General features: G+C 40.3%; 2 protein-coding genes across 2 annotated transcripts; both read left to right on the top strand.

Moving 5' to 3' along the window:
• The first annotated feature begins 4,189 nt into the window (after positions 1-4,189).
• LOC133996231 (oocyte zinc finger protein XlCOF22-like) lies at positions 4,190-7,609 on the top strand. The gene is made up of 2 exons (XM_062435813.1): positions 4,190-4,475; positions 6,422-7,609. The coding sequence occupies exons 1-2, from the start codon at positions 4,283-4,285 to the stop codon at positions 7,432-7,434; spliced, it is 1,206 nt and encodes a 401-aa protein (XP_062291797.1). The 5' UTR covers positions 4,190-4,282; the 3' UTR covers positions 7,435-7,609.
• A 4,366-nt stretch (positions 7,610-11,975) lies between these two features.
• LOC133996225 (gastrula zinc finger protein XlCGF57.1-like) lies at positions 11,976-18,481 on the top strand. Its single transcript, XM_062435806.1, has 2 exons — positions 11,976-12,190; positions 16,711-18,481. The coding sequence occupies exons 1-2, from the start codon at positions 11,998-12,000 to the stop codon at positions 17,910-17,912; spliced, it is 1,395 nt and encodes a 464-aa protein (XP_062291790.1). The 5' UTR covers positions 11,976-11,997; the 3' UTR covers positions 17,913-18,481.
• Positions 18,482-19,691: the final 1,210 nt, after the last annotated feature.

The following is a 19,691-nucleotide window of genomic DNA, read 5'->3' as shown; positions in this document are numbered from 1 at the left end:
AAGATTCATAGAGATACAGATACACACATCCCACTCCTCAGGTTAAAATGCTAAATATTAATGCTACAGCGTATTAATGCTAAACTATGTGTTTAAGTGATATTGCTCATGTTCACCGGACTTTATAGCCGGATGGAAGCCTGTCCTCTGTGAAAAGCACAAGAAAGCCCACTAGGAGTTTTCAAAAAAGCACGTAAAGGACTCTCAGACTATGAGAACCAGGATTATCTGGTCTGATGAAACCAAGATTGGGCTGTTTGGCCTTAATAAAGTGTCATGTCTGGAAGAAAGCAGGCACTGCTCATCACCTGCCCAATACTAACCTAATGTTGAAGCACGTGGTGATAGCATCATGTTGTGGGGGACTGGGTTGAAGGTTGACTCTCAGGATAGTGACCCTAGAATACAACGTAGGAGTGGTTAGTGACAACTCTGTGAATGTCCTTAAGTGGTCCAACCAGACCCTGACTTGATACCAATCGAGTGTCTCTGGCAGGCGGGGAGTTGCGGTCCTCTGAAATGAGGCCAACGCGGAAGTAACTTAAAACTGCATTCTATCAAAAGGCCACCAGGGGGCGACCGTTTTGGTGTCAAAAGGACTTCCGTCTCTATACAAGTCAATGGAGAATTCACCAACTTCTCACTTGATTTCTAACCTCAGTAAACGTTTTCAAAATGTGTTTATGGTCTCAATCGCTAGTTTAAAGCCTTCTTCAATGCAGTATGATGTTCATTTGGGACATTTTGGCCTCCCTGATTTTATATGTGACGATAAAGCAGGGTATGCATTAGGGCGTGGCTACGTGGTGATTGACAGGTTGATTGGTTCACAGGTTCAGGAGGGCGCCTCATGCTCCTCCTGATGCCCATATAAGTAGAATCCCTGTTTTTATTTTTCCCAGCATGCACCTGAAATTTTCAAGATGGCACTGCTCAGATCCGATACTATTGGCCTCCGAGCAGCAGTCCACAAACCAATGGGTGACGTCACGGATGTTACGTCCATTATATATACAGTCTATGGTCTCTGGAAAGAAGTGACCATCCCCATCCAACCTGACAGAGGCTGAGAGGATCTGCACAGAAGAATCGCAGAAAATCCCCTAATTTGCAAAGGTGTGCAAAGCTTGTTGCATCGTACTGAAGAAGACCTGTGACTGTCATCATTATCAAAGTGGTTTGAATTAAGTATTGAGTAAAGAGTCTGAATACTTGTGTCAATGAGATATTCAGTTTTTACTCTTGAATAAATTTGCAAAAACAATTTTAAAATCCTATTTTTGGTTACTGAATGTAAATGATTTTAGCATAAGGCATTACATTAAAAACATTTAATAAAAAGGAAGGGGTCTGAAAAGTGTTCTGAATGCACTGTAGATTTCATTGTCTTCCATTCATACAGGTATCGTCTTGTCTCCACAATAAACAACATTGTATTGTATCTGTCATAATGTATTTTTTAGTTGGAGCTCTGAAACAGTTTAATCCTCCTGTCGTCCTCCCGGGTCAAATTGACTGTTCCTTCTTTCCTTCCTTCTCCTTTCCACTTTTCCTTTCTCCCTCCCTCCCTCCTTCCTTCCTTCCTTCTTTTCTCCATCCTTACTTCCTTCCTTTCCTTTCTCCCTTCCTTCTTTCGTTTCCTCCCTTCCTTCCTCCCTCCTTTCCTTCATTCCTTCCTCCCTTCCTTTCTTCCTCCCTCCCTCCTTCTCTCTTTCTTTCCTCCCCCCTACCTTCCTCCCTTCCTTCTTTCCTCCGTCCTTCCTTCCTTCCTTTCCTTCTTTCCTTTCCTTTCCTTTCCTCCCTTCCTTCCTCCTTCCTTCTTCCTCCTTTCCTTCCTTCCTCCCTCCTTTCCTTCCTTCTTCCTCCCTTCCTTCCTTGACTTGAGGACAACAGGAGGGTTAATACAGGTTTAAATGAACGTTCTAACGTTTAGAACATATAGTACCAAAGGAAAGGACTGATGATGATTTGTTTCTGAGCCGGTCCACAGCAGTCCAGAGCTTAACGTCCATGCTGGTACTCCTGCCTGAAACTGACTGCAGGTGACACACTGACTAAGGATAAATACCTCATACAACCCAACTTAAAAAACAAAAACCTTTAAACTTTCTATAGCAGGTGTGCCCTCTAGTGGCTTTTACATGTAATGTGGTATTCTTGATAACAGGTGTCAGTAAGAGGCTTAAATCACAATATATGACAACAAAGCAGTTTATTGTGTATTTTATAAAAATACACAGTACCTTTCCTTCCATCTTCCTCCCTTCCTTCCTCCTTTCCTTCCTTCTTCCTCCCTTCCTTCATTCCTCCCTCCATTCCTTCCATCTTCCTCCCTTCCTTCTTCCTTTCCTTCCTTCTTCCCTCCCTCCCTTCCTTCCTTGTTCCTCACTTCCTACCTTCCTCCCTACTTTCCTTCCTTCCTCCCTCCTTTCCTTCCTTCTTCCTCCCTTCCTTCCTTCCTTTCTCCTTCCTTTCCTTCCTTCTTCCTCCCTTCTTTCCTTGACTCGAGGACAACAGGAGGGTTAAATGAAAGGCTACCTATGAAGAGTTCATCCACCAGAGAGGATTAAATATGTCTTGTTCTTATATCCACTAAATTTCTCTCTCTCATCAAAGCACAAGAACATTTCTCAGGTCTGATTCCTAAATACATACCATAGTTCAATTTGTTGTCTAATGTTAGCCTGACTGCTCGTGTTACATGTTTATTTGTGCTTGTTGTTTTATTGTTTTCATCCCATTTATTCTTAATGTGTTTGTTCTTTTCTCTTTTATGTATCTATGATCTATATCTGGTTCATTAAATAAAAACCATGCCACAGTATGTAAAGCAGGACATGAATAGAGTTTAATTACTGAGTAGAGAAGGGAGTGATAGACTTTCTTCTTTTTTTTCTATAAAATAAAATAAATAAACTTTATTAAAATTTCTGTAATATGCAAAAAAAACTCTTGATAGGAAAAATATGTGCATTCTTTTTACAATCCAAGGATATCTCCATTATAAATAAAATCTACAAGGCTAAGGGAGTGATAGACTGTATCTAGTCAGTAGTCAGATGGTGTAATGTCTGAATCTAACCAGCAGGTGGCGGTATGACGCTGTGAAGCCGCTAATAAACACAAAGAAGAATTAAAAACGGGAAGAGGTTGTTGTTTTTCTTCAAAACTTTATTTATAAAAAGGTTGTACAAGTTGTAAAGTTACAGCAAAACAACAGAAGGAAAAAACAGTAATTAATTTTAAATGCAAAAAACCTAAATAAATAAATAAAAAGATAGAAAATAAATAAATAAAATTAATTACAAAAATTCACAAATCAAAGTCATTTTAGTGAGGGGTTTAATTTTAATTCTTTCCCTCCTTCTCTCTTTCTTTCCTCCCCCCTACCTTCCTCCCTTCCTCTTTTCCTTTCTCCCCCCTCCCTCCTTCCTTCTTTACTCCCTCCCTCCTACCTTCCTTCCTTCCTTCTTTCCTCCGTCCTTACTTCCTTACTTCCTTCCTTTCCTTCCTTCCTCCCTCCCGCCTTCTCTCTTACTTTCCTCCCCTTACCTTCCTCCCTTCCTTCTTTCCTCTGTCCTTCTTTCCTTCCTTCCTCCCTTCCTCTTTTCCTTTCTCCCTCTCTCCCTCCCTCCCTCCCTCCTACCTTCCTTCCTTCCTTCTTTCCTCCGTCCTTACTTCCTTCCTTTCCTTCCTCCCTCCCTTCCTCCCTCCCTCCCTTCTTCTCTCTTTCTTTCCTCCCCCTTCCTTTCTCCCTTCCTTCTTTCCTCTGTCCTTCTTTCTCTCCTTCCTCCCTACCTCTGTTCCTTTCTACTTCACTCCCTCCTTCCTTCTTTCCTCCGTCCTTCATTCCTTTCCTTCTTTCCGTTCCTCCCTTCCTTCCTCCCTCCTAAATAAATAAAGAAAAAGATAGAAAAAAATAAAATAAAATTAATTACAAAAATTCACAAATCAAAGTCATAATAGTGAGGGGTTTAATTTATTTATTATTTTTTTGGTTTAGTTTTGGTATTTAGTTATTTTGGAGAGGGTGTTATTGCCATACACACTCTAGTCCAGCAGGTGGCGGTAATGCACTAATTCGTTGTTTGCCAACCGCCATTAAACCAGAAGAAGAAGAAGAAAAACAGGAAGAAATTAAATGAAATGAACTCGGTGTGTAGGTTGTGATCAGAGTCCTGCTGCTCTGTTTATTGTTCAGAGTGAATGAAGCTTCATGTCGATGTTTCACCTCTGATTTATCTCCCGCTGCAAGGAGACTGAAGTTAGCTTCGTGTTAAAAATGTCTAAAGTCCAAATGCTGAGAGCGTCGGTGAATCAGAGACTAACTGCGGCTGCTGAAGAGATATTTGTGCTGTTTGAAAGAACGATAGCAGAGTACGAGGAGGAACTTTCTCGATCTAAAGAGGAGAACGAGCGACAACGCAAACTACTGGACGCTGTTTTCAAGCCTCAACTTCATCTACACAGAGCAGGTTTGTTCTCTTTACATCTTATTACATCTTATCTTCATCTACACAGAGCAGGTTTGTTCTCTTTACATCTTATTACATCTTATCTTCATCTACACAGAGCAGGTTTGTTCTCTTTACATCTTATTACATCTTATCTTCATCTACACAGAGCAGGTTTGTTCTCTTTACATCTTATTACAATATTATAATCAGTTTGAGGTCATTTATCAATCAATAAACACAGCAGCAAATACCTTACTGCAGTACTTTTACTGTAATACTGCATACTACATCACTCATAATACTGCAGTACTTTTACTGTAATACTGCATACTACATAACTCATAATACTGCAGTACTTTTACTGTAATACTGCATACTACATCACTATAATACTGCAGTACTATTACTGTAATACTGCATACTACATCACTATAATACTGCAGTACTATTACTGTAATACTGCATACTACATCACTCATAATACTGCAGTACTATTACTGTAATACTGCATACTACATCTTTATAACAAACAGCCCGTTTGGACCCAGAGACTCAATGTGATGGGAAGTCCTCACTAACCCTACAATGGTTAGCTTGGTGTAGTTTGGTGCTACTGATCAATAATGGGCCAAGAGAATACCAATGAGACATTAGCATTGAAAGATGTCAATATTTATTATACAAGTAGGCTGCACACTTGTTAGTCAACATTTAAAGAATGAATAATTAAAAATGAAGGAAGTAGTGAAGTGGAATAATACAACACAATAAATGCAGGTCAGTATAACATAGACCTCAAATCTCAACAATAATGATCATCATTTGTTTCGCTGCTTTTATCACAGATTCTGTAAGAAGAAAAACGTTAAAAAAAGTTAAATTCTTTCCCATAGAAAGTGGCGCCAGAATGAGTTTTGAAGACATAATAGATATGATTAGACTGACGCTATGTGACCCAGTAAATTGTCACATGGGTAATAATGAATGTTACGCAACAGCACTCGCACTGCACTATTATATTCTTTTTTTTAAACTTTGATTTTTATTAGTTTTTCCTTTTTTTTTAACAACAAAAGGAAATGGAACAAACAAATAAAATAACTAAACTAAACAAAAAAAAAGGGAACGATACCATCAGGGGAGTCTCATCTCATTCTTTGCATTTTCAAGTCCTCATTTCCTGAATCATCGTGTCCATTTTTCGCCTGTGTTTTTAAATTTTGTCCATTTGTCCCATTTTTTGCTCTCCCTGCTTCTCCTGCAGTCTCATGCTTAATGTCATCCTCTCCATCACGTAGATTTATTCCACTATTTCCAACCATCGGTCGTTATCAGGTTCACACCACTTCCTGGTTAGAGCCTTTTTATTGGCTATCTATCACTTACATGTACATTTCCCTCATTGAAATTACACATACATAAAGTTTTACAGTCCATAGGAATATTATATCCTCGTATCTTTTGCAGAGTATTTTGCACCATTTCCCAAAACCCTGACAACTTACAACATTTCCAAAAGACACGAGCATGGTCCGCATCTAATTCACCACATTCTCACCAGCACCTATGATTAGTATTTGATTATTTATTCTTAATCTTACGCGTGATAAAGTAGCGTACTAAGTTCTTCCAGGAGAACTCCCTCCATGTCCGAGAATTAGTGGATGTTTGATGCATCTTGCACTGCACTATGTTTCAAGAATAAAAGACATTACTTTTGTTGAAAAGGGACAATGATGAGCCCTGATAACCCAACGTTGGGTAAACTGGCAGAATATCTGGTAATAAGCACCTTGGAAAACATTGTGACGTGATTTCAAACAACGTGATTTCATTTACTTTTGTTTTGTCACTCATAAAGATATTGCCCTATAGCACAATGACTCCACAGGTTGCCTTCAACATAAAATATGTTGTGTTTACATTCATAGCTGTCTGCCTGTGTTTCATATTTACCTTTTTAGGTGTGCAAGAAGTGATCATTGGTGAAGAAGAGAAGCAGGAGACCATCTTCAATGTGAACCAAGACCCGGGTCCTCCACACATTAAAGAGGAACAGGAGGAACTCTGGACCAGTCAGGAGGGAGATCAGCTTCAAGAACTGGAAGAGGCTGATATCATCAAGTTCACATTCACTCCTGTTCCTGTGAAGAGTGAAGATGATGAAGAGAAACCTCAGTCCTCACAGCTTCATCAAACACTCACTGAACAGATGAAAACCGAAGCTGATGGAGAGGACTGTGGAGGATCAGAACCAGACAGGAACTCACATCCAGATACACATTTACAACCTGATACTGATGACAAGACTTCAGACCATGATGAATGGAAGGAGACTGGTGTACCTGTTGTAGTGAACTGTGAGCAGAGTTGTAATGAGTTGGAATCATTAAGCTGCTGTGAGTGTGGTAAGATATTTAGCCAAAAGGGACACCTGCTCATCCACCAGAGAATTCACACAGAGGAGAAACCTTTCAGCTGCTCAATTTGTGGTAAAAGACTAGTAAGCAAGGGGTCTCTTAAGAGACATGTGCGAATTCACACAGGAGAAAAACCCTTTAGTTGCTTGATTTGTGGTAAAAGATTTGTATTCAAAGAGTCTCTTAGGAAACATATGAGAATGCACACAGGAGAGAAACCCTTTACCTGCACAGTTTGTGGTAAATCTTTTACTCAGTCAGGTCTGCGCTACCACCTGAAAACTCACACAAGAGAAAAACAATTTAGTTGCTCAGTTTGTGGTAAAAGATTCAACCAGGAGATGACTTTACAGCTTCACATGAGAACCCACACAGGAGAGGAGACCTTTAGCTGCTCTGAATGTGGTAAACTATTTGCTTTGAAAATATATCTCAATAAACACATGAAAATCCACACAGGAGAGAAACCATTTAGCTGCTCTGACTGTTTTAAAAGATTTAATAAAAAGGGAAATCTGCAGAGACACATGAGAATCCATTCAAAAGAAACCACGTAGCTGTTCATCTGTCCAGCTGACTGTTCACAAAGAGAAGAAACTGTTTTATTTCATTGTTTGTTACAAAAGATTCAGTTGGTCTACAAAGTTCAAAAGACCCAAGTGTGTTGACGAGACCACAGCAGCAACTTTTCATTTGCTCATGTTCATTGTACTTTATGGTGGAGTTGCCTTATTTCAATGTGATGTTTCAGTTTTGCTCTTAAATAAATTTGCATAAATTCAAAAGTCCTGTTCTTACTTTGTCGTCATGAGATACTGAGTTTGAGATTTTACCGTCTTCCATTCGGGTCTCAGACAGCTGAGGCTTGTTGCACTGAATATAAACATCGATGCTTCACACACATTGTTTTCACAACTCTGTGATTGAGGGAAAATCTTACGTGCCAGTGCAAAGTGTGATTCTGTGGGGATATAAGTTGGGTATTAACTAATATTAATTGCAAATATCATGAACTTATTCCCTTTATTGTAGCACAACACATCACACTCCTCAGGTTAAAGTGCAGAATATTAATGCTACAGCTTTATGGATGAAAGTTAACAATTGTGTTTATTTTTATGAAGAAAACACATGAATGAAAAACCTAATACAAGAAAAGTAATACAGGCAGAATAGTTTTTAGATTAAGAAATGAAAACAATAACTAACAAAAGAGAAATGTGCAGAAAGTGCCAATAAAACCCAGAAGAACTCGTTGAGTGGTTCTCCGATAGTGAGATATACAACATCAATTCCACAAAAGTTGGGATACTGTCTTAAATGTAAATAAAAACAGAATGCAATGATTTGCAAATCTCATAAACCCCATATTATATTCACAATAGAACATAGAAAATATATCAAATGTTGAAAGTTAGAAATTGTATCATTTTAAGAAAAAAATCATTTTGAATTTGATGGCAGCAACACGTCTCAAAGAAGCTGGGACAGGGCCATGTTTACCACTGTGTAGCATCCCCTCGTCTTTTAACAACAGTCTGTAAACATCTGGGAACTGAGCAGACCAGCTGGAGTTTCTGGAGTAGAATGTTGTTTCATTCTTATCTGATATAGGATTCAAGCTGCTCAACAGTCCCCGGTCTCCTTTGTCGTATTTTTCGTTTCATGATGCACCAAATGTTTTCAATTGGTGAAAGGTCTGGACTGCAGGCAGGTTAGCAGCTGGTCTCTTCTTCCACAAAGCCATGCTGATGTAATAGATGCAGTATTCAGTTTAGGATTGTCTTGCTATATACACAAGGCCTTTCCTGAAAAAGATGTCACCTGGATGGGAGCATATGTTGCTCTAAAATCTGTGTATACCTTTCAGCATTGATGGAGCCTTTCCAGATGTGCAAGCTGCCCATACCATAGGCACTGATGCACCCCCAGACCATCAGAGATGTAGGCTTTTTGACTGAGGATTGATAACATGTCGGATGGTCCCTCTCCTCTTTAGTCTGGAGGACGCAACATCCATGATCTCCAAAAAACAATTTCAAATTTCAATTCATCTGACCAAAGAACAGTGTTCCACTTTGCCTCAGTCCATTTTAAATGAGCTTTGGCCCAGAGAAGACTGTGGCGTTTCTGAAGCATGTTCACATATGGCTTCTGCTTTGCATCATAGAGCTTTAACCTGCATTAGTGGATGGCACGGTGAACTATGTTCACAGACAATGATTTCTGGAAGTGTTCCTGAGCCCATGCAGTGATTTCCATCACAGAATCATGCCTGTTTTTAATCCAGTGCTTCCTGAGAGCCTGAAGATCACAGGCATACAATATAGATTTTCGGACACAGAGTTTTCTCCAGATTCTCAGAATCTTTTGATGATATTATTTACATTAGATGATGAGATATTCAAAGTTTCTGCAATTTTACAATGAGGAATGTTTTTCTGAAATTGTTCAACAATTTGTAGACGTAGTTTTTTTCGCAGATTGGTGAACCTCTGCCTATCTTTACTTCTGAGATGCTGCTTTTATACCCGTCATGTTACTGACCTGTTGCCTATTAACCTATTTAGTTGCAAAATGTTCTTCCAGCTGTTTCTTTTTAGTAACACTCACTTTTCCAGCCTTATGTTGCCCCCGTCCCAACTTTTTTGAGACGTTGCTGCCATCAAATTCAAAATGAGCTAATATTTTTCATGAAACAGTATCATTTCTACCTTTCAACATTTGATATGTTTTCTATGTTCTATTGTGATTAAAGTATGGTTTTATGAGATTTGTAAATCATTACATTCTGTTATTATTTACATTTTACACAGCGTCCCAACTTTTTTGGACTTGGGGATGTACAACATAAAAACTTTAGAGTAAAGAAATACAGACAAATACAAACAGAAACTAAACAAAATCATAAAAAGTTGTTACAAGAAAGGTGACAGTTTAGCGATGCATGGATATGATAGTGAGAGCGGTTCTGATGTTGCATTACTGAACTGATCCTTGCACAGTAAGTTTGCTCTTTAGTGACTTTTACATGTAATGTGTTATTCTTGACAGTAGGTGTCACTAAGAGCCCATAAATCACAATAAACAACAAGCAGCAGCATCATGTCTGTTATGGAAGCATCAACATGTTGTTTACAAAGATACCAAACTATACATCAGGGGTGTTAAACATGCGGCCCGTGGGCCAGAACCGGCACGCAGAGAGGTCCAATCTGGCCCGGTGTCCTTCTTTCTCTTTTCCTTCCTTTCCATCTGTACTTCCTACCTTTCTTCCTCCCTTCCTTCCTTCCTTCCTTCCGTCTGCCCTTCTTCCTCCCTGTCTTCCCTTCCTTCCTTCCTTCCTTCTGTCTGTCCTTCCTACCTTTCTTCCTCCCTTCACCTTTTCCTTCCTTCCATCTGCCCTTCTCCCTTCCTTCCATCTTTCCTTCCTGTCTTCTTTTCCTTCCTCATTTCCTTCCACCTGTCTTCCCTTCCTTCATTCCTTCCTTCTTTTCCTTCCTTCCTTCCATCTGCCCTTCTTCCCTTCCTTCAATCTTTCCTTCCTGTCTTTTTTTCCCTCCTCATTTCCTTCCACCTGTCTTCCCTTCCTTCATTCCTTCCTTCTTTTCCTTCCTTCCTTCCATCTGCCCTTCTTCCCTTCCTTCTGTCTGTCCTTCCTACCTTTCTTCATCCCTGTCTTCCCTTCCTTCCTTCCTCCCTTCTTCTTTTCCTTCCATCGTCATTTCCTTCCTTCTTGTCTTGTCTTCTCTTCCTTCCATCTGTCCTTGCTCCCTTTATTCCTTCCTTCCATTTTAACTTGTTCGTATGAAGATTTTTACACAGATACTTTCTCTGCAATTAATTAATTCACACTTTTAGATCAGCTGTTTCCTCTTTGAGTCTTTTTCTCACTTATAACACATTCCCTCATCACTGTGGAGACTTATCAGGTTTCGGTCTCTATTACAGAAAGTTTGGAACCTACAGTCTTACATCAGTGTAGTTGATAACTTGATTCAACCTGTTTAATGTTAAAGTTCAGACATTCAGTGATTCTGTTGGTTGAGTCTCTGAAAACAATAAAGCTGGGAAACACTTCCAGAAGATTTAAACTTTCTTCGTTCCCTCCTTCCTTTCTTCCCTCCTTCCTTTCTTCCTTCCATCTGTCCTTTCTCCCTTTCTTCCTTCTATCTTTCCTCCCTTCCTTTCTTCCTCCCTTTCTTCCTTCTGTCCTTCCTTCCATCTGTCCTTCCTTACTACCTTCCTTTTTTCCTTTCTTCGTTCCCTCCTTCCTTTCTTCCTTCCATCTGTCCTTCCCTCCTTCCTTTCTTCCTTCCATCTGTCCTTCCTCCCTTTCTTCCTTCTGTCCTTCCTTCCATCTGTCCTTCCTTCCTACCTTCCTTCTGTCCTTTCTTCCTTCCATCTGTCCTTCCTCCCTTTCTTCCTTCTGTCCTTCCTTACTACCTTCCTTTTTTCCTTTCTTCGTTCCCTCCTTCCTTTCTTACTTCCATCTGTCCTTCCTCCCTTTCTTCCTTCTGTCCTTCCTTCCTCCCTTCCCTTTTTCCTTTCTTCCTTCCATCTGTCCTTCCTCCGTCTTCCTTTTTCTGTCCTTCCTTACTACCTTCCTTTTTTCCTTTCTTCGTTCCCTCCTTCCTTTCTTCCTTCCATCTGTCCTTCCTCCCTTTCTTCCTTCTGTCCTTCCTTCCATCTGTCCTTCCTTACTACCTTCCTTTTTTCCTTTCTTCCTTCCATCTGTCCTTCCTCCCTGTCTTCCTTTTTCTGTCCTTCCTTACTTCCTTCCTTTTTTCCTTTCTTCGTTCCCTCCTTCCTTTCTTCCTTCCATCTTTTTAACGATCCGGCCCACATAAGATCAAATAGGTGTGTATGTGGCCCTTGAATGAAGATGAGTTTGACCCCCCTGGTGTAATGTCTGAATCTAACCAGCAGGTGGCGGTATGACGCTGTGAAGCTGGTTTGCGACCCGCTAATAAACACAAAGAAGAATTAAAAACAGGAAGAGGTTTTCTTTATTAGATCGGTGTGTAGGTTGTGATCAGAGTGAATGAAGCTTCATGTCTGTGTTTCACCTCTGATTTATCTCCCGCTGCAAGGAGACTGAAGTTAGCTTCGTGTTAAAAATGTCTAAAGTCCAAATGCTGAGAGCGTCGGTGAATCAGAGACTAACTGCGGCTGCTGAAGAGATATTTGTGCTGTTTGAAAGAACGATAGCAGAGTACGAGGAGGAACTTTCTCGATCTAAAGAGGAGAACGAGCGACAACGCAAACTACTGGACGCTGTTTTCAAGCCTCAACTTCATCTACACAGAGCAGGTTTGTTCTCTTTACATCTTATTACATCTTATCTTCATCTACACAGAGCAGGTTTGTTCTCTTTACATCTTATTACATCTTATCTTCATCTACACAGAGCAGGTTTGTTCTCTTTACATCTTATTACATCTTATCTTCATCTACACAGAGCAGGTTTGTTCTCTTTACATCTTTATAACAAACAGACTCAACATCGTCGTGTGATAATAAACCATCACTAAGCAGCTCGGTGTGTTTTGGGCCCTCAGCTCATTTTACAGGAGCCTCTGATCAATAGAGGACTAATATGCAAGAAGCATTGTAAGCAGAATTTCGTCCTTTTAGGGGCCACTTGGCCTTTTGTGTTGGGGGGGGGGGGGGGGGGGGGGGGGGTTGATGAAGTCTCCTGGTTGGCCGGTGATAGATGGTGTCAGACGGTCATTATGACCCGTCCCAGCGGTTCAAGCCAGGCTCATCAAACCACTGATGATCTACAGCTGTGTTTCTCAACCGTGAAAATAAAATAGCTTTTAAACAAAGATCTTATGGCATTTATAGAAATAACAGTGAGGGTGCTTTGCTTTGAAAACACACACACACACACACACACACACACACACACACACACACACACACACACACACACACACACACACACACACACACACACCATCTGCCTCTACAGACAAAGCTAAGACTTACAACATCCATTAAGATTTCATACTTATGTTTTGTTACATATTTCTGAAACTTACTGCATAAAAATTCTGTTTTGTTAAACATATTTGTTACGTATATCTAAGTTAAAACTGAAAGCTCTTAATTTGCCTCAATGAGTGAATACGTGCCATAATGCAATTTAAAATGCAGTTTCTACTGTTTCTATGAAACTACCCCCCCCCCCCCCCCCTTGGGTGGGAGGGTCCTCAGGGTAGATAATAAATATGCAGGGGTCCAGGACCCCAAAAAGGTTGAGAGCCACTGATCTACAGAGCCTGAAATTCATTTTTCAAAATATGGTGGATTCCCTCTTTAAGGGTTCACTCACACTAGGATCAGTTGTTCCGTACCGTGATGTCCCCCACCTCCCCTGTCCCATGCTGGCCCGCACTCACACTACCTCAAACCCAACTGTGGTTACCTCCGACACATTGCTCAAAAAACATATAGACAGTTTACTCTAATAAAACATGCACAGGTGTGTGTTGGCGTGCTGTGTCCCCCCCCCTCCCCCCCCCCCTGGGTTAGGGTAGCTGCGTCCCGGTAAAACACAACACAGCCGATCAGTTAACACAGCGATGATTAAAAAGTGCAAGCTTGTTGTTCTGAGTCCTGCCTGTGTAGGATGCAGTACTACATACTGGTGTAAAAGCAGACGTCCTGATTCAACTCTTTACTCCAGTAAAAGTAAGATTTAGTTTAATGAAGTCGCCAAATGATTTAACTAAAGTTAGTTTATATAATGCAGATTAGTAAAATATGACTTTTATGAGTCACAGTCACAGACAATAAACTTAGCATTTCATAATTGTAGCAGCGGTGCAGCAGATGTAATGAAGTCCACGCAGCACGCTGGATGCTAACTAATATTAAGCCTTTAGCCTTTTCATTATAATGTCCATGGACATAAATTGAGTTCTTTTTCCTTAATAATGATAAAATAATACACAGAAAATGGTCGGACTGGGAACCCATATATGCATAATGTCTCCACGTTGCATTGAGTGTTGCTTGTGAAATGACCAGAGCTCAGCTAGTGTTGGGATTCCCTGGAAAATTGGCTTCTATTCCCGGGATTTAAAATGTCTTATTTTCAGGAAAAATATGAATCCCTAGTGCGCTGTGTGACCAAGTGTACCGAGCCTAAGCACACCTCTTCCAAGCGTACCGTACCAGGGAAGTGTACCGTACTCAAGCTCGGTACACTTGCCTCACACTAGCCAAATAATCTGGATTTTAGTGGCAAACGTGATTGGACACGTTGCTTTGATGAAGTCTCCTGGTTGGCCGGTGATAGATTGGTGTCAAACTGTCATTATAACCCGTCCGAGCGGTTCAAGCCAGGCTCAGATCAAACTGATGATCTACAGGGCCTGAAATTCATTTTTCAAAATAGGGGTGATTCCCTCCTTAAATGCTTAAATGCTTCATATAGGGGGGATTTTACTTTGTTGGGGGGGCTATTGTCCTATTCTTACCACAGATTGTATCACTTTCCTTCAATTTAAGATATTCTCTGAACTATATTATATAGTAATTAGTTATTTAGTTTATACTTTAGTAGTTTTAATCTCTGAACTACAGTCACCTGCAACTTCATTAGGAACATGTGCAATATAATTCAATCCAATACAACAGCTCTGCTATAAATTCTGCTCTTTTTTAAGTTTATACATTTTCAGTTTTTGTTGACATTGTCAAAAATGTGATAATTCTACTTTGTTTATTACTGAGGTTGTACTAAGTGGTGGTGGTGTACTTGGGTGCATTACATTGAATGGTGTTCTTAATATTTTGCCCTCATGTATTTTAATGGAGTGGACAAAATATTAGGAACACCTTTCAATATAATGCATCCTAATAAACCACAATCACTCAATAATGAACATAAAGCAGAATTTTCACCTTCTGTTCAAAAAATGTATTTAAGCTTCATAAATGTAGAATTTTGTATTTAAGCTTCATAAATGTAGAATTTATAGCAGAGCTGCTGTATTGGATTGAATTAGATCAACAGGTTAAACCATTGAGTCTCTTATATAGTTAACTTATTCTCTGAACTATATTATATAGTAATTACAAGTATTTGTACAAGAGTTTGACATACCACAGAGAAGTGTGTTGTTAACCACCCTGCCAAATTTAAATGATTAAAAAAAATCGCCAAATATATGAAATTAGGCTTCAAAGTTGTGTAAAAGTCTGCCTATTGCTCTGCTCCCAAACGCTGTGGGCGTGTCCGCTGAGTCCGCTGAAGCCCCGCCCCCTACCGAGTGTCACCTGTCAATCAAAGTCACCACCTCTACCAGAAACATGGACGCTAGGTCTGAGAGCTTTCTGCTGCTAACTCAGCTGCTAGCTCGACGGCTAACTCAGCTAACTGGCTAACTGTAGTAGTAGTGTGCGCTGAATGTATTTATACCTCTACGGCAGCAGGGGAGGGTTTATGCTAAACACCGCCGGGTTACGTAACGTGGCGGTAATTTTCAGACCCGCCCATTGAATCCAGACACAGAAATGTTGAAACACAGTTTGTGAAGCCTAGCTCCACAATTTCAAATCTAAATGGTTGAAATGCTTTTTACACCTTTTTTAGAAATACATTTATGACCTATTTAATGTGTTTAGAAGAAAATGTCTGAATTCACTTTACACGGTCTTTAAATACTGAAATGAGCCAGACTGACTGCTTTTGGTAACTGGGCCATAATCTGAATCTGCCTCACTCTCTCTCTTCAGGTCTGCTGAATGAGAAACATCTGAGTGACTTAAAATTGACGTTTTGTAACATCAGCTGATAAAACGCGCAGCACCACAGCATTTTACACACTGCGCCGCTAATATCACCTGTTTAGTTGGAGCCGTTCATATACTCTAAGCCGGTTAGCCTGAAACCTGTTACTATAGTAACGTCACAGTTACCTGTCTGAGGTTTAACGTTGTTAATGTTGACATCACATGGCGCTGTTTGCATTAGTTTTTCGGGCTCTGCTGTTTTTTTCTGAGCAGGTTCTGCCTCAGATGATGTAGATTTATGTTTTAACCAGCGGTCTGTGTTTGTTTCCTTAAACTTAATATCACTGTTAGCTTGTCTGTGTTAAGGCTGGTTTATGCTTCTACGTAACCTCCACGCCGTAACTACGCTGTCATGCACCTTTTGAAGTTCTGCGTCTCTCCATCGCGCATTCACCGCCAGGGGGATGAGCTCCTTTCCTGAACGGTTATCAGTGTCTCTAGTTGATTCTTTGTTTAGCTTGTATTGGGGCAATGACGTATTGTACAAGTGCTCATACTTCTTAACTTGGTCCATTGTGTTTGTGTTTACCTCGCTGATGCATAGCGGGGCAGAGGCAGGCGACCGGAATTAATTTCACGATACCGTAAATACATTGCTACCAAGCAAACCAATCACAGCCCTCGCGGTCTGCGTTGCCTCGACGCGTAGTTACATTTCTGGGGATGTGCACATCAGGGGAGGCGTAGGGGTTCACGGCGACGCAGAGAGCTCTGCGTAGGTACGACGTCGACCCAACGTAGCAGCATGAATCAGCCTTTATGCTAGCGGGAGGTACAGAGAGCTACAGGTGTGTTCATGGTCAAAGTCAGACAGTCGGACACAGCAGTTCGGCCAAGAGAAAGACTAGAAAACCGCAAAATGTAGAGAGGGTGTCTGCCCCCCGGACCCAATCTGGAAGATGGTTCCAGAGGAGCCTGATAACTGAAGGCTCTGCCTCCCATTCTACTTTTAGATGTTTGCATAGATGACTTTAAATGTGTGAAAAAGATATATGAATCTCATCTGTCCATATTTACCTTTTCAGATGTGCAAAAAGTGATTATTGGAGACGAAGATAACCAGGAGACAAACTCCAATGTGAACCAGGACCCAGATCCTCCACACATTAAAGAGGAACAGGAGGAAGTCTGCACCAGTCAGGAGGGAGAGCAGCTTCAAGAACTGGAGGAGGTTGATATCAAGTTCACATTCTCTCCTGTTCCTGTGAAGAGTGAAGATGATGAAGAGAAACCTCAGTCCTCACAGCTTCATCAAACACTAACTGAGGAGATAAAAACAGAAGCTGATGGAGAGGACTGTGGAGTATCAGAACCAGACAGGAACTCACATCCAGATACACATTTACTACCTGATACTGATGATAAGACTTCAGACCCTTTAAAGACTGAGACTGAAGACCATGATGAATGGAAGGAGACTGGTGTACCTGTTGTAGTGAACTGTGAACCAAGTTGTAATGAGGTGGAATCATTCAGCTGCTCTCAGTGTGGTAAGACCTTTAGCCAGAAGGGACACCTGCTCATCCACCGCAGAATTCACATAGAGGAAAAACCTTTCAGTTGCTCAATTTGTGGTAAAATATTAGTATGCAAGGGGTCACTTAAGAGACATATGAGAATTCACACAGGAGAGAACCCCTTTAGTTGCTCAGTTTGTGGGAAAAGACTAGTATGCAAGGGGTCTCTTGGGAGACATATGAAAACTCACACAGGAGAGAAACCCTTTAGTTGCTCAGTTTGTTTTAAAAGACTTGTATGTGAAGTGTCTCTCAGGAGACACATGAAATTTCACACAGGAGAAAAACCTTTTAATTGTATAATTTGTGGTAAAAGATTTGTTTGCAAGGAGTCTCTTAGGAGACATAAGAGAATTCACACAGGAGAGAAACCTTTTACTTGCACAGTTTGTGGTAAATCTTTTACTCAGTCAGGTCTGCGCTACCACCTGAAAACTCACACAAGAGAAAAACCCTTTAGTTGCTCAGTTTGTGGTAAAAAGTTCAACCAGGAGGTAACTCTACAGCTTCACATGAGAACCCACACAGGAGAGGAGACCTTTAGCTGCTCTGAATGTGGTAAACTATTTGCTTTGAAAAGATACTTGCAGAGGCACATGCGAATCCACACAGGAGAGAAGCCATTTAGCTGCTCCTTCTGTTGTTTTAGATTCAACAAAAAGGCAAATCTGCACAGACACATGAGAATTCATTCAAGAGAAACCACTTAACTGCTCAAGTTTCCCAAGACAGATTCTCAGATGGTTCTCTGTAACAAACCATTTGGAGCGTCAGATTAAATGATCCAGGAAATGTTTCAGTTGCTTGTGTTTATTTCACACAAGTGGAAATCTCTTCAAATGCATTAATGTTCATGAAAACATGTGTCCTTGTGGTGGTGTTTTTGTTTTAATAGACAGAGGTTCACTTATAGTACTGTGTATAGTTTATCAGCAGTGCCCAACCAAATTTAAAGTCTGTGTAAAGTAAGAATAAATATGTGTTCTGAGTTTAACATACCACAGAAAAGTGTGTTGTTAACCACCCTGCCAAATTTGAATGATTAAAAAAATCACCAAATATATGAAATTAGGCTTCAAAGTTGTTTCAGCTCCCAAATGCTGAAGCCCCACCCCCTACCAAGTGTCACCTGTCAATCAAAGTCACCACCTCTACCAGAAACATGGACGCTAGGTCTGAGAGCTTTCTGCCGCTAGCTCAACTGCTAAGTCGGCGGCTAGCTCGTTGGCTAACTTGGCAGCTAACTCAGCTAACTGGCTAACTGTAGACTGTAGTAGTACTGTGCGCTAAATGTATTTATACCTCTACAGCAGCAGGGCGGGTTTATGCTAAGCCTAGCTCCACAATTCAAATCTAAATGGTTGAAATGCTTTTTACACCTTTTTTAGAAATACATTTATGACCTATTTAATGTGTTTAGAAGAAAATGTCTGAATTCACTTTACACAGTCTTTAAATACTGAAATGAGCCAGACTGACTGCTTTTGGTAACTGGGCCATGAAAGTTGAATTATTAAGGAAAGAATAATTACATATGAGGAACCAGGAGAAATTAGATTCATCAATGTGAAAATGTGCTGGAGTTAAATATATGCTACAAAGATTATTCTCCAAAAATATTCAGCATAAATGTTCCCATGTAAGAAGTTGATAGTTACAGTGATGATTATAGTTGTGTGTAATGTAAATGCTTTTTTCCAATTTGAATTGTAAAGTAACGTTTTATATTGTTGCCTTTTTTCTTCTATAATCTTTCATGTGTAATCTTTCATGTTATGGGCTATGATCTTGAAATAAAATGAACTGAATAAAGTGAATAGTATTGCATTTTATTAACATTGAGTCAAGGGGCTTTGTGAAAACATGTATGATACAGTAGATTAGGACTAGATAACGCCCATTAATTATATGTTCTGTTGCTGTATATCATGTGTAGACCACACCATGTCAATTAGTCACATAAGGCTGACCTCCTGTTGTCAGTAGGTGGCACTGTGACTGCAGATATAGACATGTAGATGTGTTCAGCCTGGACTCTTATAAAGCATGAGAAATGTGGGGTCGATTGGACAATGTTGAGTTCTGCAGATTCAGGATTCATGTTGTAGGTGCAATGGACCAGCACGTCATGCCGAGAGCATTCCATGAAAACTCCAGAAACTCATGAAAGCTTCACAATTTAGCAAAGCAAAAATCTTCAAATGTTTAAAAAAAAAAAAAAGAAGCAACCTTTCTGTTAGACTAAAGGCCCGTTTATGCTCAACGTACGTACGAAAATGTATCCGTCCTTTTCAAACGATGTTACCGTCACTTCTCACATACTTCCATGCGTCCTTTACGTTGGCATGGATGTTAACCGATACATCCACCAGGGGGCAGCACAGAGTCAAACGTTCATGACAACAACAAACTGAAAGTGCCCAGGCGAGGGAGGAAAGAATGGGGAAGGAAAGGAAGGAAGGAAGGAAGGAAGGAAGGAAGGAAGGAAG

Source organism: Scomber scombrus, chromosome 16, assembly GCF_963691925.1.
Source record: "Scomber scombrus chromosome 16, fScoSco1.1, whole genome shotgun sequence".
NCBI lineage: Eukaryota > Metazoa > Chordata > Actinopteri > Scombriformes > Scombridae > Scomber > Scomber scombrus.
The sequence above is the reverse complement of the archived record's forward strand: the minus strand, read 5'-3'. Positions and strand labels throughout refer to the sequence as shown.